The sequence below is a fragment of the Pempheris klunzingeri genome, chromosome 7, assembly GCF_042242105.1.
Source record: "Pempheris klunzingeri isolate RE-2024b chromosome 7, fPemKlu1.hap1, whole genome shotgun sequence".
In the NCBI taxonomy this organism is placed as follows: domain Eukaryota; kingdom Metazoa; phylum Chordata; class Actinopteri; order Acropomatiformes; family Pempheridae; genus Pempheris; species Pempheris klunzingeri.
Window position 1 is genome coordinate 1,155,805 of NC_092018.1, and position 27,999 is coordinate 1,183,803.

The 27,999-nt window shown below is 44.9% G+C and overlaps 1 protein-coding gene across 1 annotated transcript; it reads left to right on the forward strand.

Annotated features, from left to right (window-relative positions):
* Positions 1–124: 124 nt before the first annotated feature.
* cds1 (CDP-diacylglycerol synthase (phosphatidate cytidylyltransferase) 1) lies at positions 125–27,772 on the forward strand. The gene is made up of 13 exons (XM_070833737.1): positions 125–233; positions 11,056–11,213; positions 16,538–16,634; positions 16,738–16,835; positions 19,708–19,847; positions 21,602–21,660; positions 23,357–23,439; positions 24,089–24,176; positions 24,627–24,695; positions 25,174–25,326; positions 25,966–26,085; positions 26,860–26,963; positions 27,637–27,772. Exons 1-13 carry the CDS (start codon positions 165–167, stop codon positions 27,770–27,772), a joined length of 1,374 nt encoding a protein of 457 aa, XP_070689838.1. The 5' UTR covers positions 125–164.
* Positions 27,773–27,999: the final 227 nt, after the last annotated feature.

Below are 27,999 nucleotides of genomic sequence, written 5' to 3' on the forward strand. Positions count from 1 at the left end.
GCTGGCAGCACCGGCCGACCTCCACGGACCGAGATTTAAAGTCTAAACCGGGTCAAAAATCCGGGACCTTCTCCGCGTCTCCCTCCCGCCCTCCCCCCCGCCCTCCTCCCCCCGGAGTCGGCTTATGTGACACATTAACGTCCCGGCGGCGAAACGAGCGAAACATGACGGAGCTGAGGAAGCGAGGCGGCGGCGGCGGAGACCCGGACAGCACCGAGAATATCAGCGACAAGGTAACCGGAACCGGGCCGGGTCCGGCCTGCCCGGGCCCCCCCTGAGACCCGGACCCGGGGGCTAGTTAGTCCGGGTGCTGTCAGGCGCGCTGAGTTAGCCGCGCTAGCAGGTTAGCAGGGAGCTAACTAAGCTAGTTAGGAGTAAGCTAGTTAGTTAAGCTAGCTGCGGGCTCCGGTTAATCCCGCTGCAGGACTGAAGCAGCGGGAGGCCACGGAACATGTTTATTACATGTTAACTCCATGTTCCCGCTGTCACCTGGACTCACCTGACAGGTGTCTGTGTGCAGTTTGATCTGGTTCCTGCGGTCAGACAGGTGAGGCAGGTGAGACAGGTGAGACAGGTGAGACAGGTGAGGGGCTTCCTGGCTGCTGTACAGTACATTTACTAAAGTGCTGCTCTTAGGACAATTTAAAGGTGCTTTTCACTGCTTTTGACCACCTGTCAGAGGTGTTATTGTGCTTTTTACCTGTAATTAACAGGTGAAGTTACTTCTCTGGTTGATAAATATTAATAATATTATTAATAATAATATATTGTATTTATAGAGAGCTCCTTGAAACTCAAAGAAGCTTTAAGAAAAGATTAAAAATGCTCTTTAGATACATGACAACATTTATAACACAGTAAAAACAGGTGAGTTTAGTTTATATTGTTATTGTTTTACTCACCTGCTTTTATTTAACCCTTGGAGTTAAAGCACTTATCAGCTTACAATCAATCAATAGATAATGAAGCATTATGAGCCCTTTAACTTGTCACTTATTATACTTTTGTTCTTTTACATGAGAAGCAGATTTAAATGCAGCTATTTTAGTTTTTCCTCTTGTAGATTTAAAAGAAGTGAATCTAATGAAGAACCTAATAAAAGATCCACAGATCAGTTTGATCACTTCCTCTCTGGGAGTCTGTCTGTAAGCTGAGTGGTGCTTTACCTCGGTCAGCCACTGCACACCTGTCCACACCTGTACGTCTGAGTACCCCCCCCCCCCCCTCTGCTCTGCCTCGTGTCTCTGAAACTGTGCCAAGGAGTTGCAGATGTCCCAGAAACTCTGCAGACGTGCTCTAAATCACACGCGTGTCCGCCTCACACAAGGTCACCTGCTAGGAAAAAGCACGTTGCCATGGTAACCCAGATTCCCATAGCACCTCCGTAGCTGAAGGTTCAGGTGTCGGGCAGGTATCTCCTCCGAAACATGGACAGGAGCAGATTTTAACGGTTAGAGACAAAAAATCTAGATAAATAAATAATCACATTTTAGAGGAAGGAACAGGTGAATATTTAGCAGATCTGCTGAAGAAATGATGAATTGATTGTCATGATTGTCAGCTGACTAATCAATTAATCAACTGATAGTTTCTGCTGGAAATAATGATGCTAGAAAATTACCTTTATTGAGCATCTTTGGTGAAGTAACAACAGCCAGTTAAGTGATTGGTTGATTTAAAGGAACTAATTGATCTGCTGGTTTTCTGTCGTCGTTGTCTGAAACTTTAACATCAAACAGCTGGTATATCAAAGCCACCAGACTCCTTTGGCAAAAGCAATGATTTTATTGATTCAGTCGGTTCAATTCAGTTGGTTAGTTAGTTTGTTTTAGTGTGTGACTTTTGTGTTTTTAAATGATTAGTTAAGATTAAACACTATTATACACACAGTAGCACAAACACACTGACTGATGGAGGCAGCAGCAGACCAGCAGCTCCTGTGTCCTGTTCTCTAAAATCCCTGTTTTAGTGAATGTAGTCTGGTGTGTGTGCTGTTTGTGGTTAAACCAAAAGGATCTTCCAGGTCTCTCTCTGTAGGGATCCTTTCCATGATGCTGTCACACACTTAGAATAACACTCTGAGCCTGTCAGTGGATCAAACAAGCTCTTTTAGTGGACCTACTGTGATCAGGTGCAGTTGTCCCAAAGGATCACGTTGCAGCCATTGCAGCCCGTTTGGTGGCTGCTGGCTGAGGTGATCTACTGGACCAGTTCCAACACTTTTACTACGTACCAGTCACTCAGACACCAGGATGAGGACACAGAGGACCAGGGGGAGAAACAGTGGAGTGACCCTTTAATATTGTGAAAGTCCTTCATGTACTGACGGTGTTTGGACTTCAGGAAACTCTCAGATCAACATGACCACATGACACATCTATATGCATTTGTCCCTGGATACTGTTGCCATGGCGGCGTGTGTGTTTACAGCTCGATGCCACACACAATGCCCTCGTTAGTGTCTCAACTCGTTTGCGCCCCCCCCCCGTACCCCCTACATCTCAACACATGTGATATGTGAGAATCATGAGCTCACAAATTCACACGGGGACGCAGTGCAGAGAGCCCTGTTAGCTAACCCCTGTTAGCTAACCCCTGTTAGCTAACAGGGGTTAGCTAACCCCGTTTACATCTCTGTAAGTCTTTAGTTCTGATGTTTAAACTCCTCATGTAGTCGTGTTTACCTTTAAAAAGTGTCTCCACTCTTCAAATAAACGCAGTGTCGGATTAAATCACACTTTTTGAAAAACATATATAAAAATACATCAGCTGATTTCTGTTTTTAAACTCAACCACACAACAAGAACAAACATTGTAAGGCTGTGTCCTCGGCTCCTGGAATTTCTTTTTTGTCTATTCCAGGCAGATACAGTCGGGGAATTCAGTAAATTATTGAGGCGAGCGCTGGAAAATCAGGGATTTTTAAAAATAGGAAAACGAGATTATTCACCAAAAGTCAGTTCCGGCTGTAACGACAGCAGTCTGCTGGTAAATCCATGAAAAACTGAGGCAGGACATTTCTAGGTCATGAAAATCAAACGTTTTAGTCATGGAAAGTCAGGCAGTCTTACTCTGAACGTAGAGTGGGAACCCTGTTTAAGTCGAGGAGCCCCTGAATGAGGCGTGTAAAGACTCTTCCTGTCCTCCTCCTTATAAACACACACTCTCTTCATTGAGCCTCCACACAAGCTAACATCATGCTAACGGCTCGTCTTAACGCTCTGAGCGGAAGGCTTCCTGTGTGAGCTCATTTCCATCCTCATAGGGTTTTATTTGGTGGGTAAATTGCGACTCGGCCTCAAGATAAATACTTCTATTTGTGGCTCAGGAGAGTGTTTGCTTCACTTTGGTCTGGGCCTCATTAAAGCCTCATTAAAGCATCCAGGTCCAGCTAGCGTGGCTGTTAGCTGTCTGACGTTAGCTTCTGTCCTGCTCCCTCTTACAGGGTCCGCCATGTTTGGAGCCTTTTGTTTGAAATCTGGAGTATTTACTCCATTTGGTGTGGTTGTTTCTGGCCTCTAGGAGAAATCTGATGTTGTTGATTCGTGAAACGAGTTCAGTCATTTGAAGAAATGACCATGAAAGAAAAAGATATGGATGGACACTGATACTTGGATCACGAGTAACAGACAATAGTTTCTCTGTTTGGAAAGCAAAGAACAGCAGCAGGGTAAAAAAGGTCATCGCATCAAGACATTTCTTCACATTTACTCAAGACAGAACAGAGAGAGACCTGGAAGATCCTTTTGGTTTAACCACAAACAGCCGTTACATCGCTCTCTGCACACACACCAGACTACATTCACTAAAACAGGGATTTTAGAGAACAGGACACAGGAGCTGCTGGTGTAGTTACGGTGACTTTGGTGTCTTAAATAGTTACTTTGGATGAGACCTGACTGTTTAAAACACCAAAGTCACACAGTAACACAGAGAGACTAACTGATGGAGGCAGCAGTAGACCAGCAGCTCCTGTGTCCTGTTCTCTAAAATCCCTGTTTTTGTGAATGTAGTCTGGTGTGTGTGCAGAGAGCGATATAACGGCTGTTTGTGGTTAAACCAAAAGGATCTTCCAGGTCTCTCTCTGTAGGGATCCTTTCCATGATGCTGTCACACACTTAGAATAACACTCTGAGCCTGTCAGTGGATCAAACAAGCTCTTTTAGTGGATCTACTGTGATCAGGTGCAGTTGTCCCAAAGGATCACGTTGCAGCCATTGCAGCCCGTTTGGTGGCTGCTGGCTGAGGTGATCTACTGGACCAGTTCCAACACTTTTACTACCAGGATGTGGACAGAGAGGAGCTGAGGGTTATAAATACTGAATTTTTCCTTAAACACCATTAAAAATCAGAGGTCACATCATATTCAGGCTGTTTTTGACTTCCTGCCACTAAAATGTCAAACTTGCCAGAATGACGAGTTACCAAACCTGAAAAACTAGTCAATTAGCTCCTTGTGAGCCCATGTGACTTTGGTTCACATGCCCTGATTTGCTTGTAATTAGATGGTGTGTCTGTGTGTCTTTGTGCTAATCTCACAGTGTACAGCTTTGCAGCAGCATGCAATTTTCTACTTTGATTCAGACTACAGAGAGAAAACTGTGGGTGTGATTCAGCCAAAGAAACCAACCTGGATGTGCTCTGCTGTCCCTTTTCTTCTGAAACAGTAAAAAAAATATCTGCTGACTGTCGGCGAGTGAGAAATAAACCCATCAGTCAAAGGATGGCCAGTAAAAACTTTGGTTTCCTGTCTGTGTCAGCTGGTTGGAGGCGCTCTTAATACGAAGCAGGCTTTAAACAGGGATGACTGACAGTGTCGCTCTGCAGGTTAATGGATCAGTTATGTTGCGTTGGGCAGCGACACCCAAAAACACGCTCACATCGTACTTTATATAGTCCGTGAAAAAGAATTTGGTGGTTTGAACATCCTACACACACACACTCACACTCTCGCTCTCCCTGTGTGCCTTCAAGGCCAATATTTACTTTCATTAATTAGTCAGCTACACACACACACACACTGCACCGTGTGTTTTATCCACACATTGAGCCCTTGCTCTTCACACTGCTGCTTTCTTCTCCCCCCATGCTCACTGTAGCCGGGACAGTTAGCAGCTGCTCAGGTCTCCAAATGACGGTTGACCTTGGCGGGCTGTCTGCTGCCGGCCGGCCGTCCCTGAAGCCTCCAGCAGCAGCAGCAGCAGCAGCGTCGGTGGCAGCAGGTTGTTATTCGCTCTGCTGGTCACGGCTTCATTCTGCACATCCCTGGTTAGAAATGTCTTTGGACAGCTGAGGAGTCTTTACTGATTCATGTTGTGGCTCTGCAATCAGATGACCTTGTTTGTTTTGTGTTTTCACCCTCCAGCTCTGTGAAGTAAAGGGAAAGAACAGCTTAGATTTAAAACCTGGGTCCTGTTTTAACACATCCTGGTGTCTGAGTGACTGGTAGGTAGTAAAAGTGTTGGAACTGGTCCAGTAGATCACCTCAGCCAGCAGCCACCAAACGGGCTGCAATGGCTGCAGCGTGATCCTTTGGGACAACTGCACCTGATCACAGTAGGTCCACTAAAAGAGCTTGTTTGATCCACTGACAGGCTCAGAGTGTTATTCTAAGTGTGTGACAGCATCATGGAAAGGATCCCTACAGAGAGAGACCTGGAAGATCCTTTTGGTTTAACCACAAACAGCCGTTATATCGCTCTCTGCACACACACCAGACTCCATTCACTAAAACAGGGATTTTAGAGAACAGGACACAGGAGCTGCTGCTCTGCTGCTGCCTCCATCAGTTGGTGTGGTTGTGTTATTGTGTGTCACACAAATATTGTGTTGGATCCAAAGTGACCCTTAAAAACACCAAAGTTACACAATAACACAAACAAACTATCTGATGGAGGCAGCAGCAGACCAGGAACTCCTGTATTTTGTGAGGTTAATTTCCTGTTTTAGTGAATGTAGTCTGGTGTGGTGTGATACAACGGCTGTTTGTGGTTAAACCAAAAGGATCTTCCAGGTGTTTCTCTCTGCACACACACCAGACTACATTGAAAAAACAGTGATTTTACCTCACAGGATCTGCTGGTCTGCTGCCGCCTCCATCAGTCGGTGTGTTTGTGTTATTGTGTGTTACATAAATACTATGTTGAATCTGAACTAACCCTTTAAAACACCAAAGACACACAAAGTCTTGTGTTCTGCAACATAAAACTCTATTTTACCGTCACTTTAATGAAGGAAATGCCGTCTTTAAGCCTCCAGACTGAACTTTTCTGCTTGTTTGTTCCTGTTGTCCGAAATGCTTCCTTTCTGGCATAGAGATGCACATCTGTAACCACACACACACACACTGGAATAACACACCAGGACAGGAAACAGCGTTTTATCTGCAGGGCACAGTGGCATGACTGGTTAATCCTGTCACTCTGAAGCGCCTGTATATTATTAGTTCAGTCATTTTGAAAGGCGAAGGACAGAAAAGGAAAGTGAATTTTTGGATTCCTTCAGTCTGCTGTGGCCGCTTTCATGTCTGACTCTGCGGCCGCAGTGTTTTCTCTCCGTGTTTGCCGGTGATTTAAGGTATCAGGACCCGTGTGACCCAGAGCGTAACTCTGATTGTTGCCACACAGATTCTCAGCATTGTGTTTGACTGTGAAGTATTTACACAGCAGTTAGTGCACTTTGTTAAACAAGCAAAAGATTAACTGTGTTTAACAGTTAGATTAACGAGATTGAGCTTGTTCTCTCAGATTAGACCTCATGTCTGAAGCCATGTGCTGACCGGAGCTCAGGTCTGTCCCATGTTACACACACAGCTACTGGACCACCACAGAACCGGCCACAGTACCGACCGCAGAACCAGCCACAGTACCGACCACAGTACCGACCGCAGAACCAGCCACAGTACCGACCACAGTACCGACCGCAGAATCGACCACAGTACCGACCACAGTACCGACCTCAGTACCGGCCACAGAACCGACCACAGTACCGACCGCAGAACCGACCACAGTACCGACCACAGTACCGGCCACAGTACCGACCGCAGAACCGACCTCAGTACCGGCCACAGTACCGACCACAGAACCGACCACAGTACCGACCGCAGAACCGACCTCAGTACCGGCCACAGAACCGACCACAGTACCAGCCACAGTACCGACCGCAGAACCGACCTCAGTACCGGCCACAGTACCGACCGCAGAACCGACCTCAGTACCGGCCACAGTACCGACCACAGAACCGACCACAGTACCGACCGCAGAACCGACCTCAGTACCGGCCACAGTACCGACCACAGAACCGACCACAGTACCGACCGCAGAACCGACCTCAGTACCGGCCACAGTACCGACCACAGAACCGACCACAGTACCGACCGCAGAACCGACCTCAGTACCGGCCACAGTACCGACCACAGTACCGACCACAGAACCGGCCACAGTACCGACCGCAGAACCAGCCACAGTACCGACCACAGTACCGACCACAGTACCGACCACAGTACCGACCGCAGAACCAGCCACAGTACCGACCACAGTACCGACCGCAGAATCGACCACAGTACCGACCACAGTACCGACCTCAGTACCGGCCACAGAACCGACCACAGTACCGACCGCAGAACCGACCACAGTACCAGCCACAGTACCGACCGCAGAACCGACCTCAGTACCGGCCACAGAACCGACCACAGTACCAGCCACAGTACCGACCGCAGAACCGACCTCAGTACCGGCCACAGTACCGACCGCAGAACCGACCTCAGTACCGGCCACAGTACCGACCACAGAACCGACCACAGTACCGACCGCAGAACCGACCTCAGTACCGGCCACAGTACCGACCACAGAACCGACCACAGTACCGACCGCAGAACCGACCTCAGTACCGGCCACAGTACCGACCACAGAACCGACCACAGTACCGACCGCAGAACCGACCTCAGTACCGGCCACAGTACCGACCACAGTACCGACCACAGAACCGGCCACAGTACCGACCGCAGAACCAGCCACAGTACCGACCACAGTACCGACCACAGTACCGACCACAGAACCGACCGCAGAACCAACCACAGTACCGACCACAGTACCGACCGCAGAATCGACCACAGTACCGACCACAGTACCGACCTCAGTACCGGCCACAGAACCGACCACAGTACCGACCGCAGAACCGACCACAGTACCAGCCACAGTACCGACCGCAGAACCGACCTCAGTACCGGCCACAGAACCGACCACAGTACCAGCCACAGTACCGACCGCAGAACCGACCTCAGTACCGGCCACAGTACCGACCGCAGAACCGACCTCAGTACCGGCCACAGTACCGACCACAGAACCGACCACAGTACCGACCGCAGAACCGACCTCAGTACCGGCCACAGTACCGACCACAGAACCGACCACAGTACCGACCGCAGAACCGACCTCAGTACCGGCCACAGTACCGACCACAGAACCGACCACAGTACCGACCGCAGAACCGACCTCAGTACCGGCCACAGTACCGACCACAGTACCGATCACAGTACCGACACGTTGGCCTGTTTTTTTGGCAGTTAGGTTGGTTTTGGACCGGTGTTACTGGTGTTACTGGCTGTTGGACTGGTTTTACTGGTGTTACTGGCAGTGGACCGGTGTTACTGGTGTTACTGGCAGTGGACTGGTTTTACTGGTGTTACTGGCCGTTGGACTGATACTGTCTCAGACCTGGCAACCGTCCTCCAGAGACACGTGAGCCGCCTGTCCAGTTTCAGACTGGAAACGGCTCTTGACATGATATTGATCGGTCGCTCAGCTTGTGTCTGGTCGTGCTTATTGAATAGAAAGCCGTGAGACCACTGGTCCACATGACCTCCTCCTCCTCTTCCTCCTCCTCGGCCTTCCTCAGAGGGGTGGTGTTCAGTCCAGATATGTAAGTCACTCTGACAGGACCCTGAGGCTTTCCACGGTTTCAGTCCGCAGGCTTCAGCGTTTCCTCATTAAAACCTGAGTGGAAATCTTCAGTTACACGTCTTCTTCTCTGCTGAACTCCAGCTCCAACTCAGGTGACCCCCTCCTTTGTCTCGGCCCTCTTCGTCTTTCAGCACCTTCCTCGTTGATTAAAGCGTCTGACCGGGATCAGAGACCTTATTTCCAGATGAAAAGCTCCCCGATTTAACCCCGACGCCCCCGCCGGCCGTATTTAGCGTTGTTTGAGTAAAAGTAACCATGAAAGGAAGAAAGGCGTGCTGAGCATCAGCGAGCCTCTCAAGTGCAAAAGGAAACTTAATCTCCCACAAATGGTGTGTGAGCTCAGGAGGAATTTCACTGGGCTTTAAAAATAGCCTCTTTTGGGCAGAAGAAGTGTCTCCGGTCGCTGCCGTGAGACATGATAGACCATTACCGGCGTTAACGCAGAACAAAAGAGCTGGGCTTAATTTCTCCAGCGTCACTTTGCTGACTTATTAATGATGTTGGAGCTTCTGAGGCCACGTCCACACCGACGGTGCTACTTCTGAAAATCCATCATGTCCTGATGTGTGTGTGTGTGTGTGTGTGTGTGTGTGTGTGTGTGTGTACATCTATACATGGAGAGAGACTGACAGAATAATAGTAGTACAGTAATAGAAATGAAGTAAGAGAGACTGAATCAAAACAACACGAAGAAGAATTTAAAGATAAATAGATCATTTGAAAATAAATAAATAGGTAGAAGATTTAAAAATAAATAAATAGGTTGAAGATTTAAAAATAAATAAATAGGTAGAAAATTTAAAATTCAATAAATTGATAGAACATTTAAAAATAAACAAATAGGTAGAAGATTTAAAAATAAATAAATAGGTAGAAGATTTAAAATTAAATAAATAGGTAGAAGATTTAAAAATAAATAAATAGGTAAAAAAATAAATGAATAGGTAGAAGATTTAAAAATAAATAAATAGGTAGAAGATTTAAAAATAAATAAATAGGTAGAAGATTTAAAATTAAATAAATTGATAGAGCATTTAAAAATAAACAAATAGGTAGAAAATTAAAAATAAATGAATAGGTAGAACAGTTGAAAATAGATAAATAGAAAAATTAAAAAAGATGGTTATAGTGATACAAAAAATCTTAATATATAATAATATATAATAAAAAATGTAATAAAAAGAGAATACACAGAAGAAAAAACAATTGATAGTGACTAAAGAGTGAAAATGATGTTTTGGGCTGTGGTTTCTAACCAACAGAACCTTTTTTGTGTTTACGTCAGTGTTTACTGGGATCTGATAGCGTTTACGTGGCTGTTTACTGTAAACTGTGCTGAGCTGCTTATCGAGCAGAAACACCGCGACTGAAATCTGTGTCTTTCAAACGAGCGGCTGAGCTCAGGCGACGCCGCCTCAAAGCACAGAGAGAAGCAACGTATGCTAATGAAACCCGACCGATGTGATGAAGAGGCTGATTGAAATAGATCTTCCTCCTCCCTGTCGGTCCTAACAGACGCCGTGTTCGTGCTCCCGTAGAGGCTGAGGCTGCTGAGCCGCTTTAAATCCAGATTAAAGATTCATTAACGCTAATAAAGATGTTTGGCTCCCAGGCAGCAGCCTGTTAACCTGTCGACACCAGGTGTAGACTTTCAGCCCGGCCGCTAATCCTCCAGCCGCCTCAGGACAAGGGAAGCTCCTCCTTCTATGGGCATTTGGAGGCACTTCGCTGGGCTGAAATATGTCGAAACGGTGGAGTTATTATGTTCCCAGATATATGGGAACATGTTTCAGTGCAGGTCAGCAGATAAATGTGTGGCGTGTGAGGATACGTCTGTACGAAAGGAGGAAAGAAGAACAGATCACAAGTCATGTTTTATACAGTAGCTTCAGTAGTAGTAGTAGCAGCAGTGGTGGTAGTAATAGTTGTCCTTAAATCAGCTGTGTTCTACCAAAAGGCACAGATTAAGGCTCGATAATTAGTTTTAGCAGTTTAACTCCTGGTCCACAGAGCGCCCATTAATAATCGTGGCAATCTAAAACAATGTAAAGACACTTTTTTCTGTGTTTTAATATGCGTCTGTGTGTCCCGGCAGGAGGCTGATGGAGACGACAGGCTGGGCCTGCAAGGCGACGCAGAGGGAGACAATGACGGTGACTCCAAAGCAGACACTCCAGATGTTCCTCTGTCCTCAGGGGATACAGACAACACTCCACAATGCCTGAACAAAGCCCTGGAGGGCCTGCCGCCCAGGTACACACACCCCCAGACACTCACAAGAGACAGACGCCAACAGGTGTTTGTTCCTGTGGTGCATCTTGAAGGTGTCACTGCTTAGATATTTAACAGGAAATACTCTGTATCCGGATCAAGCTACATGGATCTAAGAAAATTAGATTAAAGGACAATTCTGGTATATCTGGGTTTGGTCCAGTAAGCTCAGAGTGTTATTCTCAGTGTGTGACAGCATCATGGAAAGGATCCCTACAGAGAGAGACCTGGAAGATCCTTTTGGTTTAACCACAAACAGCACACACACCAGACTACATTCACTAAAACAGTGATTTAAGCTCTCTGCACACACACCAGACTACATTCACTAAAACAGTGATTTAAGCTCTCTGCACACACACCAGACTACATTCACTAAAACAGGGATTTAAGCTCTCTGCACACACACCAGACTACATTCACTAAAACAGGGATTTAAGCTCTCTGCACACACACCAGACTACATTCACTAAAACAGGGATTTTTGCCAAGTCTACCATTGCCTCAGTCAGTTAGTTTATTTGTTATTGTCCATAATGAATATATTGTGTTGAATCTGAACTAATGTTTTAAATCACCGAAGTCACACAACAACACAGACAAACTAACTGATGGAGGCAGCAGCAGAGCAGCAGCTCCTGTGTCCTGTGAGCTAAAATCCCTGTTTTAGTGAATGGAGTCTGGTGTGTGTGCTGTTTGTGGTTAAACCAAAAGGATCTTCCAGGTCTCTCTCTGTAGGGATCCTTTCCATGATGCTGTCACACACTACTGGACCAATTCCAACACTTATAGTACCTACCAGTCATTTAGACACCAGGATATGTACAGAGAGGACCCAGGGTTACAAACACCTAGTCTATTTTAGCTTAACAGGCTTTGTAGATGGTTTACTTAAGTAAGAGTAAATGTGTACATTACAGGTTCATTTTTAATGAAACACTAAATCATTCACTCAGACTCGTGTGTGCTGGTCTGCTGTTGGATGGTTTGATTTTAAGCCACAACAGGAAGAGAACAAACGTAAATGCAGACTTCAGTGCGATAGTGTTTTAAACGTGCGGGTCACTGATTTTACAAACCAAAGAAGCCTGAGGTCCTGTTCGAATGTGCTTCAGCCACAGTCCTGCTGTACCCGGCGGTTTTCCCCCATCGATCATGAAATGACCCTGACAGAGTGACTGATCATCTTCCCGCTGTGCATGCAGCTTAATTGGACCAGAAATAGAACCTGCAGAGGTGTTTGAACATGCTCTTATTAACGCAGCGAAGGAGGCGCAGCCAATCAGAGGACGCACACAGTGGGTGAAGTGGGGTCCTCACAGATTCTCAGCATTCTGCCAGTGACTTCTGTTGATTTTTGTTCACATTTTCTCTCCAGATTTAATCTAAAATGACAGGATTATATGTTTTTATTCACAGTTAGTACAGTTCAGCCTGTACAGCTCTCCTGTGTCTATATGTGCTGTGTGTTACATGCAGAAAACATAGTGAGATCTGGTGGTTCAAACTCAGTTGACACACCTACAATAAGTCACTGATCCGTCACATGTTTGAGAAGTCAGGTATTTCCTCTGCACCCGAGCGTCAGGCCGTGAAAAAGGTGTGCTGACAGCCTGTTGTGTCAGGTATTGTTGGTGCTCAGGTGAACAGTGTGCTGGCTGCTCCCTTTACGAAGCTGCATGCAGAACTGTGTCACTGTCACACGGGAGCGAATTAACTCGTAGTCTGAAATGGCAGAAATTCAGGAAGGAGGTTCTGTTCTTAAAGGTTATGTCTGGAAAAATATGGAAAAACAAAAGTGGCCTGACCGCAGTGCTGAAAGTTGTTATGTTTCAGTGGATATTGATAATTATTGCCCATTTGTAACGACCTGTTTTGAACGAGAAGCAGAAGACAAAAGGTTGAATTTAACCACCTTTCAGAGCAGCATCAGAACAACACTGTTTATTCCCTCTGGTCCCACCGGGTTCTTCTGTGTGCCGTTCCAGCTGCGGCCCGGTTTTGTTCCGTCCTCTGTGGCTTCATGTCCCACCGGGAATTTTCCTGCTGATTAGCTGCTCAGATTTAGCTGGTTTGGTCGTTAAACTGATGTTGGAGCTTCTAACAGGATCAAACAGGCCGCGTTTCTTCTTCTACTGCTTTAAATGTGTTTCTAACGGGATCAAACAGGCCGCGTTTCTTCTTCTACTGCTTTAAATGTGTTTCTAACAGGATCAAACAGGCCGCGTTTCTTCTTCTACTGCTTTAAATGTGTTTCTAACAGGATCAAACAGGCCGCGTTTCTTCTTCTGCTGCTTTAAATGTGTTTCTAACGGGATCGAACAGGCCGTGTTTCTTCTTCTACTGCTTTAAATGTGTTTCTAACGGGATCAAACAGGCCGCGTTTCTTCTTCTTCTGCTGCTTTAAATGTGTTTCTAACGGGATCGAACAGGCCGCGTTTCTTCTTCTGCTGCTTTAAATGTGTTTCTAACGGGATCGAACAGGCCGCGTTTCTTCTTCTACTGCTTTAAATGTGTTTCTAACAGGATCAAACAGGCCGCGTTTCTTCTTCTGCTGCTTTAAATGTGTTTCTAACGGGATCGAACAGGCCGCGTTTCTTCTTCTACTGCTTTAAATGTGTTTCTAACAGGATCAAACAGGCCGTGTTTCTTCTTCTACTGCTTTAAATGTGTTTCTAACGGGATCAAACAGGCCGCGTTTCTTCTTCTTCTGCTGCTTTAAATGTGTTTCTAACGGGATCGAACAGGCCGCGTTTCTTCTTCTGCTGCTTTAAATGTGTTTCTAACGGGATCGAACAGGCCGCGTTTCTTCTTCTACTGCTTTAAATGTGTTTCTAACAGGATCAAACAGGCCGCGTTTCTTCTTCTTCTGCTGCTTTAAATGTGTTTCTAACGGGATCGAACAGGCCGCGTTTCTTCTTCTACTGCTTTAAATGTGTTTCTAACAGGATCAAACAGGCCGCGTTTCTTCTTCTGCTGCTTTAAATGTGTCTCTAACGTGATCAAACAGGCCGTGTTTCTTCTTCTGCTGCTTTAAATGTGTTTCTTGGATGTACTTCCTGCTTTGTTGTGCTGCAGCTACAGACAGCAGCTAAAGTCACAGTCAGAGTGTTTCTCCATCCCAGATGAACCTCTGGTCGTCATGGTGTTAAAAACCCTCTGAGCGGCTGACGTCTGGCCTGGTGCCCCCCCCATTAGAGAATAATACTGATGTGCTGCTGGAATATACCACTGACAGTCTGCAGGGGGGCTTTTATTTTGAAAACTGAGCTGATTCTCTTCCGAAGTCCGTCACAAACAGACCAGGAGCGAATCTTTTATTTACCAGTTGCTTAGACGATCTTCATCTCTCTCTGCCCTCTCAGTCATCAGTGTGGTTGAACCGTTGAAGTTCATTCTCCGTGTACACAACATTACTTCTTTAGAAGTAAGTGGAAAGCGGCCGTCGGCTCCGTTTGTGATGAAGATGATGAAGGTTCGGGGTCGTGCTGCTCCTCAGCGCTCTGATCAGTCAGACGCTGCCACACTGGCGAGCTGACCTGTTCTTTTTTTTTATCAACACACTGTTGCTGTGTCACAACAACCGTCGCTCCTCCTATCGAGGGATAAGATAGTCTGAGTCAGGGAAGGAGGTCATGGGGGGCAGAACTTTATGTATTCCTTTATGTGATTTCCTGACAGTAAAATAAACTATCAAACAGTTCTCTTTTTGCTATCGATAAGGCGTCCAGGCGGCACGTATCACTGTTGTCTTATCACCCAGAACTACGTGATGATTTCTAAGGCGTCATGTGTTGTGGTTTGAACACGACAGACTGACGTTTGAGTGCCAGAACCTTTAAATAAACATAACAAAGTCTGAAAGTATTGAAAGGCTGGGATTTAAAAACCTCACAGGACCAGTCAGGGCAGCATCAGTGAGCTGCTGCCGTCAGGAGCGTTTCAGATCGTCTGTGCCTGAAACAAACAGAGAGAAGTTTGGTTTTATTCTGGGAGCCGTCAGACTTGTGATCAGCTTCTCTTCGACTGATAAACACACTTGAATCTCTTTGTTTTCACTTTTTTTACTTACTTCCTTTTGCCTTGTGGTGTTTGATGCTGTGGGTCGGCCACTGTTATTCATTTTTAGATTGTATTTGTGTAAATGAATTGCTCCTGTGTGCTTTTTGTTTGCATGTCTGCCGCCTCAAACTGCCCCTCGAGGGACGAATAAATAATTTTGACCTTGATCTTGAGAACCGGTCGTGCACAGTAGTCGTCGGTGCGGTGTGGAAGCAGCCCGGTGAAACACACTCATGAACGTGGCCCTGTTTGATAATACAGATGAGGAGTGGAGGGCGTGACCAATGAGGGACGGCCAGGTCACAGGGCTTAAAGGCTCACGAGGAGGGAAGCACTAATCCCTGCAGGCCGGAGCGTCACGGAGCCGGTGTGCTGCAGAGGGATGAAGGGAGGAAGGAGGGAGGGAGGGAGGGAGAAAGGGAAGGAAATTAGGAGACGGGAAAGATGAAGAGAAACACACGGGAGGGATGGGGAAGATTACGTACAGACAAAACAGAGGGATGGCAGCGAGGGACAAAAAGCACAAATGACAGAGGAGAGGAGAAAGAATAGATGGACCTGAAGGTGAAAGTGTGAGTGATGGAGGGATGGACTCAGAGAGAGAGAGAGAGAGAGAGAGAGGCCACAGCGCTGAGGGGAAGCAGCAGCAGCTTTTTTCATGATGCAGCTGTTTTTCTCCTCCATTCAAACAGCAGCAGCAGCAGCAGCAGCCTCTCTGCCCTGCTTGGCTCCTGTGCAGCTTTTAGCCGTTTCCTCTCTTTTGTTTTCCTCCCAGGCAGCAGTTTGGCTCACAGCAGCCTCAGCGCGCTGCATGGCGTGTTGGGAAAAACAGTCCAGAGGACGAGGCCTCGGCCCCGGCCCACGTTCTTTAGCCGTCAGAGGGGGAAATGAGTTGTAGTCATCGGGTCAACGCCGTACGTCGGTCACAAACTGAAGGAGACAGGATGAAGCCTGATCTGAGCCGCTGTGAGCTCGGCTAGCTCTCTACACTGGTTTACACTTTATTTGGGTCGGCCCACACCCTCACCCATCGGTTTCCATCATAGTTGGACAAAATGATGATTTACAAGATATATTCTTTGAGATTAAAATACTAATGAGCACGTCAGTCATGAGCTACCGTTCTGATATCGGACTAAACCATGTCTGTGTCACTCTGAATAAAAAGCCAAATGAAGCATGAACGGTTTAATGACATTCATGTAACTTTAGGTAATAAATATTAAGTTTCCTTTTCCCCACAGATGGAAGAACTACTGGATCCGAGGCGTCCTGTCTTTAGCCATGATATCAGGCTTTTTCCTCATCATCTACATGGGACCGGTCACTCTTATATTAGTGGTAAGTGACAGCGATCGATCCTTTTACTGTTACGGACTCTGACTCTCATCCCTCAGGCGCTCTCTCACCATCTTTCTGCTCTTCTCTCACCATCTCCACGCAGGTCATGACTGTCCAAATCAAATGTTTCCAAGAAATCATCACCATCGGCTACAGAGTTTACCATTCCTACGAGCTGCCGTGGTTCAGGACGCTAAGCTGGTGAGGAGAACGGATTTCACTGCAAACAGCAGAGGCAGTGTCGGCGTGTCAGGGACCGGGAGGGATCCGCCCTCGGGACCGAATATGTGAACGCATGCGATGAATCCGACTTTGGTTTTAGACACGCTCTCACATGCTGACACATAAAGAGACGAGCAGGGAAACGAGAACAGAGCAAACACACATTTAGCTTCAGCATAAACTTTTGACCTATATAATATATAATATATAATACTGAGTACAGGTTCCGTCACGTAGAGGAGGATATGATGTGAACAGCAGCTTTAGATTCATATTTAATCCACTTTAGTGTGAGTAGGCAGGGTTTGTTTCTGACTCTGTGACAGTGAAAGTGTTGATCAGAGTGAAGGATTGTGGGTAGACCTGTAGCGCCCGCTGGGGGAGCAACACTGCAGGAGTATTATTGTTATTTACTTTTTTTTTTTTTTTTTACTCCAGTACACAGATTAACAGAAATAACACGTGTGTGCAGATTAAATACAAAATAAGATTAAATAAAATCTACATTTAGCTGCACCCCCACTTTTACAAAAACTGATCAGACAACCTTCTTTGAATATTTGAGCCAGGTTGTGTCCTAATTAGTTCTGTCTGGTTGCATCATATGTAGTTGGTGTATTAAACATCACATTTCCCGTCTTTACTGAAGCCGTTTTCTCAGATAAACCTTCCCAGAGAATCGGCTCTGACATCCGGAGTCTCCCTTTAACACATGAAGCCACAAACACACAGTCTGTGAAGGCAGCAGCAGCAGACCGTGTGTCCCTGTTCCCACCTGCTGAAGCACCTGCTGAAGCACTCAGGAGGCAGGACGGGATGCTGAAGCACGCTGAGGGTTTAATTCAGTGGTTTTAAGTGTTTACCAGAAATAAAACAGCTTTTATTTTCTAAGAAATCACAGGAAGTCTCTCTCCTGTCAGCGGAGCGTTCAGGTCCAGTCAGAAATAACAGCTTCATCACTGATATGATAACTGACTAAATATCTGTGAGGTGGTTTTTAACCTTCAGGACTTTCTGCTGGAAGGACGACAGAGTTTAAAGTCCGATAAAGTCAGTGAGTGAGAAGAGTTCACCTGAACTTGTACCTGGGAGACTGAGGTTCGAATCCTGCGTTGATGTATTGATAAGTGATTATGATCGTTTATTTTCACACACACACACACACACACTCGGTGCTCGGTGTGGTTTTAAGTGGAAATGTGTCTGGATGAGTTCAGTAGCTTCACAGTTTGTCTTGACAAACTGAAACATCTGATTGACGTCACTCTGAGACGACATTGGCTCACTGCTGAAAGTAGAACAACATAAACTGAGCTTTACGCTGAAGGAGCAGCTTCACTCATCACGACTGAAGGCTCTGTGTTGTAGGAAACAGTATTTTCAGGTGTTAATTAAATGAAAATGTTCCTGCACATCACTAATCGAACTCCCACTGGAACCAGGTGCTCATGTGTATAAAGAAATCAGTAAATAAAGATGTTGAAGCAGACAGACGAAGCGTTCCAGAGCAGGAAACGCTGCTGATGTCAAGATTGTGAAACTGAACTTTATAAACTTAGAGTTGTTTTTCCAAATTTGGCTTGTAGCTTGACAAACACACATGTTTATTATTGGTTTACGCAGACGTCCTGCGGTTCGTTCCAGGCTGACAGGGAAAGACAGATGGACCCAGCTGTGTGTCCGAACGGCACAGAAACAGGCAGAAACTCTCCGTTAACACACTGACACAACGCCACCTACCACCACCGGCACAGCGTCCAAGTTCACTCCTGTTTCTGTTTCTGTTAACTGGTCACACACACACACACACACACGCCCCGCTGTGTGTGTGTGTGTGTGTGTGTGTGTGTGTGTGTCTCAGACAGCCGGGGGCAAAGATCACTGCCGTGTTGGAAGCAAATGAAGACTAATTGAAACTTGCCCCCTTTCAACTACACACACACACACACACACACAGGTCAATGTGCAGCGGGTGAGAAACAGCGGTAGACGTTTAAACCCAGTGACCCACTCAGCACACGTCCAACACTACAGAGTTTTTCACACATTATCACACAGCTTTGTTTAACAATCAATTCTGAAACGTTAAACAGGCTGTTGCTATGGAGACGGAGGCAGGAAAATCATGGGTGGATGGTTGATTTCTTTAGTATGAAGGAACCGAATGAGCAGAATGAGGATTAGGTGCTGCAGGTGAGAAACAAACAATAATAATAATAATCACAGCTGGAGGAGGGAAATATTCAGAGAAAAGAACTCATTTTAACAGTTTAATAAAAAGTTAAATATAGTAGGAGAATGTGCTTTAAAAATCATTTTAAAAAACACCCAATAAACAAATATCTGGGTAGTTAAACGTTCCAATTCAGCCCTAAAGTGGTATTGTGGATCAAAGTGGTAAATCTACAAGGAAAAAACTAAAAAAAGTATCTAAAAAGAACTCTTATATCCTCTGAGATTAAAGTAAATTTACAAGAAATGAACTCAAATATTTTCTGAGATTATAAAGTCGTAAATTCACAAGAAAAAAAAATGTATATTTGAGATTAAAGTCATAAATTTATGTGAAAAAAAACAAAGTCTGAGATCAAGTGGTAAATTTAAGAGAAAAAGTTACGTGATAAAACTCGTATATACTCTCTGGAAATTTACAAGAAGAAAATATGGATATTTTCTGAGATTTGAGTTGGAAAATAAAAGAAAAATACAATCTGCCCTCATCAGATACTTTAGAATCTGATTTAGCAGGAAGGGAATTTTCTCTTTTCTTTTTCTTTTAATCTGAATTTGTCGTACATTTCAGATTAGAAACCTGAAGCTGACTGTGTGTGTGTGTGTGTTTTTACCTCAGGTACTTCCTGATTTGTGTGAACTACTTCTTCTATGGTGAAACGGTGGCTGATTACTTCGGGGCTCTGGTGCAGAGGGAGGAGCCCCTGCAGTTCCTGGCTCGCTATCACCGCTTCATCTCCTTTGCTTTGTACCTCGCAGGTAAGTCTCACCTTCAGGACGACACGTCACGTCTGCTGCATCTGAAAACACACACACACACACACACACACACACACGTTGACCCGTCGGCCTCCATTCAGGTTTTCTTTAGCGGTGGATCTGATGTCACCAGAAACGGCGTGTGTGTAGTAGAATTGGGTTACAAGCAGCATCACTAGGGAGAAAAAAGGGAAACATTTAAGATAATGAGGTTATAAACTGACTCACGACAACATGAGCTCATCTGTTTTTCTTTGGAGGTATCATTTACTGATTGGGAGCTTTATTACTCTGGCAAACCGCAGCCGGATGTGCCATAAAACCACTAATGTGGAGCATGTGGCGTTTATCAAGACACTCTGTATATTAATAGTTCACATTCACAAGAAACCTGCTTTCATGTTAACGCCTGAACAGCTCTCTCTGTACTGGACCATGCCAGTGTTTTTTCTGTTTACAGTGAATTAGATTTATAGTTTAAACTTATTTTATGATGTGAATTGAATGAAAGCTCGTTTAAGAGGCCTGGAAGGTTCAAACGGGCTGCAAAGGCTGCAACGTGATCCTTTGGGACAACTGCACCTGATCACAGTAGGTCCACTAAAAGAGCTTGTTTGATCCACTGACAGGCTCAGAGTGTTATTCTAAGTGTGTGACAGCATCATGGAAAGGATCCCTACAGAGAGAGACCTGGAAGATCCTTTTGGTTTAACCACAAACAGCACACACACCAGACTACATTCACTAAAACAGGGATTTTAGCTCACAGGACACAGGAGCTGTTGGTCTACTGCTGCCTCCATCAGTCAGTCTCTCTGTGTTGCTGTGTGACTTTGGTGTTTTAAACAGTCAGGTCTCATCCAAAGTAACTATTTAAGACACCAAAGTCACCGTAACTACACCAGCAGCTCCTGTGTCCTGTTCTCTAAAATCCCTGTTTTAGTGAATGTAGTCTGGTATGTGTGCTGTTTGTGGTTAAACCAAAAGGATCTTCCAGGTCTCTCTCTGTAGGGATCCTTTCCATGATGCTGTCACACACTTAGAATAACACTCTGAGCCTGTCAGTGGATCAAACAAGCTCTTTTAGTGGACCTACTGTGATCAGGTGCAGTTGTCCCAAAGGATCACGTTGCAGCCATTGCAGCCCGTTTGGTGTCTGCTGGCTGAGGTGATCTACTGGACCAGTTCCAACACTTTTACTACCCACCAGTCACTCAGACACCAGGATGTGAACACAGAGGGAAAAATACTGGTGTTATTCTTTAAGTATGTACTGCAAACTCTTCAATGTAAAAACACTGGTATGGTCCATTAACTATTTATCAAGTGAGGAGGGATGAACAGAGCTGCCGTCTGCTGGTTCAGTTTCAGCGTCTGAAGCAGGTTGAACACGTTTCTCCCTGAGCGTAGCTGACCTGGTCGTCTTTCAGTCGACCTATCGGGCGTCGGCTGCAGCCTTCGGTCCCAAGGACGCTCTGAACCAGACGGCAGCATCTTCTGAGTCCGCCGGCAGTAACGGCTCCCCTGAGGGCCTCCACGGGTTCATGCAGATAAACCCGACACCGGAGCTTTCAGCCGTCAGCCTCCTCAATCCAAACGTCTGAATTAAAGTGCACAGTCATGACACAACAGAACATCGTGGCATGCGACACACACACCTCCCCACACAGGAAATAAAACATTGTGTGTGATTATTTTTATCTACCTTTTCAACTTGGGGTAAAACTGACAGCATGTTGTCTGCTCTTTCACAGGTTTCTGCATGTTTGTGCTGAGTTTAGTGAAGAAACATTACCGCCTGCAGTTTTATATGGTGTGTATCAGCCCAGTAACCCCCCGCCCCTCGTCTTCCTCCTCCTCCTCCTCCTCCTCCTCCTCCTCCTCCTCCTCCTCCTCCTCCACTAACCGTCCTGTCCATCCTCGCCCACTGCTTCTGACCTCCTGTTATCTCCCTCTGACAAGACTTTGGAAACTCATCACAGTTTCATGCTGCCATTGTTGAAGTCTTTCTGGCCACTTTTCAGCTCTTTTGAAACAGAAGTGTTTTCTTTTAAACCTGGGCCCTTTTTTAAATATATTTTGGTGTGTAAACGACTAGCACGTCCACTAAAAGTGCTTGTTTTAGCCACTGACAGGCTCAGATTGTTATTCTAAGTGTATCGCTCTCTGCACACACACCAGACTACATTCACTAAAACAGGGATTTTAACTTTAGCTGACTATGCTAATGTTACTACCGAAGAAAAGAAGATTGTTAGCTTCTTTGATTCTACTCTCAACTGGAATCACTGACTTGAGAGAAAAAAAATAGCTAAAAAAAAGTTATTTTACACTGTGGAGTTTTATTTAATGTTATTTAATGTTTAGTTATTGATAAATGAATAAAGTAAATTATATAAATTAAGTTTACAAGTAAAATTTATCGACCTGTTTTTAGCCACCAGACTCCATTGTCAAAAAGAGTAATTTTACCTCACGGACAGGCGTTGTTGGTCTACTGCTCAATCAGTTAGTTGGTTTGTGTGACTAGTAGAAGGTGATAAAATATGTGAAACACACGCTCTGAAAAGCTCACACAAGAAGACTAACCTACCATGACATGGTAAAGGAGAGAGATGACAGCAGCAGACCAGCTGTGTAAAATACCTATTTTTGTGAATGGAGTCTGGTGTGTTGGCAGAAAACGATATAACAGCCATTTGTGGTTAAGAATCTCACAGGTCCAACTGTTTTGTACCCAGCCGGCCTTTTGGACACCAACAAACTAGGACCCAGAGTTAAAAACACCACAGTTATCTCTTTAAATGCTGCAGCTTTTGTTATTCTGTGTTTCCCACTGATTCGCTGTCCAAGCAGAGTTTGATCTGGATAAATGCTGGACTTCTACAATGGCCTCAGCTTTCACTTCACGTTCATCCATTTTGCTTTTTCTGCCATCTGTGGGCACCTTCTGGCCCAGTCTAACTTTATTGTTAACTAGGAATAAACTTGATATTATTAATTATTTGCAAGCATTTTGCATGTACTGATTAATTGAATTAAGTTATCTTGCAGAAAAATATATGTCCTGACATTTTCTTTAGACTTCTGGCCCCCAAAAATAATCTGTATTACTACATCATCAGAAGTTTAAAACAGGGATTGTCTGGTTCTTCTATAGTGATAATCACAGGGAACAGAAGGCACTTTCTCAGCTCCTGTTTGGTTTTATTAATCTGCTGTCTTTTATTTCTTCATGTTATTTTGATAATATTGCTGCATGCATCTTCACAGAATACGATAATGTTGGTTAAAGCTTTTCGGCCTGCTGCCTGCTCTGCTCTCACCGTCATACGTTCATTTGTTGTGATGTTTCGGACTCGTGTGTCATCTCACTCTGTCCGTCCGTCCGTCCGTCCGTCCGTCTGTATGACTCCACTGTTCTCTGACGCGAGCCGACCTGCGAGCAGGCGTGGCCACATTCTGGTGCAGTGACGCTGTGGTGTTTGTGTTTGTGTTTGCCATTCCAGTTTGCTTGGACCCATGTGACCCTGTTGATTGTGGTAACTCAGTCCCACCTTGTCATTCAGAACCTGTTTGAAGGGATGATCTGGTAAGCAGGACGCAGACGCACCGGAGGAACCCGCAATGTTGTCTGTGACTCTCGCTGCACGTGTGTCGTCGTGACTGTGCTCTCACTGTTGTAGTGCTAGCACAAACTGTTTTTAATTAAAGGAAGAGTCCGGTAGTTTTTAGAAATTGGTCCGATTTCTACTTATCCTGGTGTCTGAGTGACTGGTAGGTAGTAAAAGTGTTGGAACTGGTCCAGTAGATCACCAGTAGATCACCTCAGCCAGCAGCCACCAAACAGTCTCCATTGGTTATAATGTGATCCTGTGGGACAACTGCACCTGATCACAGTAGGTCCACTAAAAGAGCTTGTTTGATCCACTGACAGGCTCAGAGTGTTATTCTAAAAGACACAAACAGCTCCAACCTGAACCCACTGCAGCCTGTTTGGTGGCCTACTGGACCAATTCCAACACTTTTAGCACCTACCAGTCGTTCAGACACCAGGATGTGAACAGATAAAAGTACTTTAGTCATCTAGATTTCCAGTAATTATTCACATGTTGCCTCAGTAGAATATAAAACAGACACATTTATCAGCCACGGCCAGAATCGGTCAGGTTTTGGCTTGTGGTCGGTCTGAGTTCTCTCCACCGCCTCCTCACATTGTGCAAATCCCCTTTTTTGTCCAGGTTCATCGTCCCGATCTCCATTGTGATCTGTAACGACATCATGGCCTACCTGTTCGGGTTCTTCTTCGGGAGGACTCCACTGATCAAGGTAAAGCTAACGGCGCAGCCGACTGAAACACAAGAGCAGAAGGATCAGAAGCAGTGAAGTTTGAGTAGCATTGGAATAATTCAGAGTCATTCAGCTTCAAACCACATGGACATTTCATCAGGGGTCCATGAAAAGTCCTGGAAAAGTTTGTACATTTTGTGGACGGATAAATGACGACAGGCTGACGACACTCAGCTTCCTCTTATATTTACTCTGTAAATGAGACGTTATGAAATACAAGATTAAAGGTTAAAGTGATCCTGACGAGGTCGAGGTCAGCAGGAGGAAAAGGAGCTTTATTCTGAAATCACGTGTACTGATGTGTGTGTGACTGTGTGTGTGACTGTGTGTGTGTGTGTGTGACTGTGTGTGTGTGTGACTGTGTGTGACTGTGTGTGACTGTGTGTGTGTGTGTGTGTGTGTGTGTGTGTGTGTGTCCACACCCTGCAGCTGTCGCCCAAGAAGACCTGGGAGGGCTTCATCGGCGGCTTCTTCTCCACCGTCGTCTTCGGCTTCATCGTGAGTACTCGACGCGCTCACCAGCCTCCGAGCTCTGCTCCAGTCGCCTCACATTCACGATTCACAATTAGAGCTGCGACAATTAATCGATTTTGGATTTAATCACCAACTATTTTGATAATCGATAAATCATTTTGAGTCATTTTGTAAGAAAAAAAAAGTCAGAATTCTCTGATTCCAGCTTGTTAATTGTAGATATTTCCTGGTAGACTGAATATCTGTCAGCTTTAGGAAGCACAGATCAACACTTTTTATGGACCAAACAGCTGATCGATTAACAGAGAAAATGATCAACAAGATTAATCGACTCACTTTGTAAAAAATATTATTTATCGTTTAAGGAAAGTTAAGAAACAAAACTTACCTGATAGAAGTGGACTGTGTGTGTGTGTGTGTGTGTGTGTGTGTGTGTGTGTGTGTGTGTGTGTGTGTGTGTGTGTGTGTGTGTGTGTGTGTGTGTGTGTGTGCCCCCCCCCAGCTGGCCTACCTCCTGTCCCAGTTCCAGTACTTCGTGTGTCCCGTCGGCTTCAACAGTGAGACCAACGGCTTCATGGTGGAGTGTGAGCCCTCGGATATCTTCGTGATGCAGGAGTACACTCTTCCTGCTGTGGTGCAGAACACGCTGAGATGGGTGAGACCCATAAAACATGAAAACATAGAAATATAAAAATATACAAAACAATTAGAATTAAGCATTTCACTACTATGAACGTGTTGGAGGTCATTAGAGGACTGTTCAGGGAAACTAAAGGTTTTACTAAATATAATGCCAATGTCATTATTAATAATATTATTATTTTTATTGTTTTTTTCCAGTTTTCTTTATCATAATTTGAAGACGTACATATATCAGTAGTATAATTTCTTTAATGCCCTTTTACCCAACAGGTACATATACATTGTTTAAGAAATTAAGAAAGAAAGACCTACTTTAAAAAAAACAATAAATAAATAAGTTAATGGTGAAGAATTATTGAAAATAATAATAATAAGTAAGTAAATAAATAGATAAATATGGTTATAGTGATTCCAAAGGGGAAAATTAAGTAAAATTTAATTTAAAATAAATTTGGACAAAAAATAAAACAAAATAAAATTCACAGTAAAAAAAGGATAAGAGAGGAAACTAACACCATATTTTCCTTTTCTTTTTTTTCAAACATTCCTTCATATTTAAAGTTCTTCCATATTCAGGTGTGCCAGTTACCTGGTTGTCTATAAAAATGACCTCCTGCTGTTATGTTTTGTCCTGTTGTTTCTCCTCTTGTAGAAAACGGTGAACCTCTACCCCTTCCAGATCCACAGCGTCTTCCTCTCGTCCTTCGGCTCCCTCATCGGGCCCTTCGGCGGCTTCTTCGCCAGCGGCTTCAAGCGAGCCTTCAAAATAAAGGTAAAGTCAAGTCTGTTCTTCTGTGTCTGGGACGTGGTTTTATGCTTTTATCACTTTATTATTTATTTTTAGCTCACAACATTCTCACAACTTTGTTGTTAAAAATCTCAGTTTTACCACCACTGTGAAGAAATGATTGTGTGAGCTGCTGCAGAAAAACCGGTCGGACCGGCTTCGTTTAATTCCCCACAGCAGCAGGAGACGCCAGAGATTAAAGATCTCTTACAGGAAATAATCTGAATTTTAGGCCACAAAATACGGTTAATGTCAAGAAGTATTTTTTTTGTTCACAGTAATAAACATATTTAGACAAATGCTCTTTAGCTGAACCAGTTATTGTCATTTTAAATGTGTTTCTAACAGGATCAAACAGGCTGCGTTTCTTCTTCTGCTGCTTTAAATGTGTTTCTAACAGGATCAAACAGGCCTCGTTTCTTCTTCTGCTGCTTTAAATGTGTTTCTAACAGGATCAAACAGGCTGCGTTTCTTCTTCTGCTGCTTTAAATGTGTTTTTTGGATGTACTTCCTGCTTTGTTGTGCTGCAGCTACAGACAGCAGCTAAAGTCACAGTCAGAGTGTTTCTCCATCCCAGATGAACCTCTGGTCGTCATGGTGTTAAAAACCCTCTGAGCGGCTGACGTCTGGCCTGGTGCCCCCCCCATTAGAGAATAATACTGATGTGCTGCTGGAATATACCTCTGACAGTCTGCAGGGGGGCTTTTATTTTGAAAACTGAGCTCATTCTTATTGCTCTCCTCTCCTCCTCTCCTGCAGGACTTTGCCAACACCATCCCCGGCCACGGCGGCATCATGGATCGCTTCGACTGTCAGTACCTGATGGCCACCTTCACTCACGTCTACATCGCCAGCTTCATCAGGTGAGACGCTGCACCTGAACATGTGATCAGACTCTGGTGTTCATCAGTTCTCAGAAAGCTTCGGCTGATTCATTACTGTGATTATTATTGTGCTGCTGCTCCATGGATTTATGTCTCACCTGTCCACCTGTCCAGGAGCCCACAGCACAGACGCACAACTTTTATACTTTTATTCTTTATAATTATCATCGTTATTATTTATTTTTCTTTTATTTATTCTTGTATTTTAAAAAAAAATAGTTTATTTTGACAATATTACATTTATTTCTTGAAATATTCTGACTTTATTCAGAAGATGTCAGATTTATTTCCCGTCACTGTGGCACCAATAATCCACCATAAAATACTAATCAGTAATCACTGATTCTGATACCAGTGTTGAGGTTAACTAGTAAAACCTGGTGATGCGAGCAAATATGTGTCTAAACATAAAGCTAAATAAACACACACACACACACACATGAGTGTAGATATATTAATATAAGATAAACACACACACATGAGTGTAGATATATTAATATAAGATAAACACACACACACATGAGTGTAGATATATTAATATAAGATAAACACACACACACACACACATCCTGATAAGTGAGTTGTTAACCGTACAGGAAGTGTGTCTCCAGGCTTGTTTCCTTCGGGTCTCATCGTCTCTCTGTGGCTTCAGGGGGCCGAACCCGAGCAAAGTGCTGCAGCAGCTGTTGATGCTTCAGCCCGAACAGCAGCTCAGCATCTTCCACACGCTGCACTCCCACCTGAGAGAGAGGGGCCTGCTGCCGCCCGCCGCCACCCAGGCTGAGTGAACCGCCGCCGGCTGCACAGGGCGACGACGGCTGCAGAGTGTGTGTGTGATGTTTGGAAAGTCTGTGTAAGCATGTACACACACACACACACACACACAGGCACACACACTCTTGAACGGCTGCATGGCGTGTGTGTGTGTGACCGCAGGCCTCTCGCACAGCGTCCATCGTCATCCTGCCGGCTCTTCATTTGACTTCCAACCAGCTTCGAAATCATGACTCTGAAC

Coding starts and splice junctions, on each gene's coding strand:
- cds1 (XM_070833737.1), top strand. CDS start 165: ATGACGGAGCTGAGGAAGCGAGGCGGCGGCGGCGGAGACCCGGACAGC. Junction 21,661..23,356: donor ACCGCCTGCAGTTTTATATG/GTGTGTATCAGC, acceptor TTGCCATTCCAG/TTTGCTTGGACCCATGTGAC. Junction 25,327..25,965: donor TGCAGAACACGCTGAGATGG/GTGAGACCCATA, acceptor CTCCTCTTGTAG/AAAACGGTGAACCTCTACCC.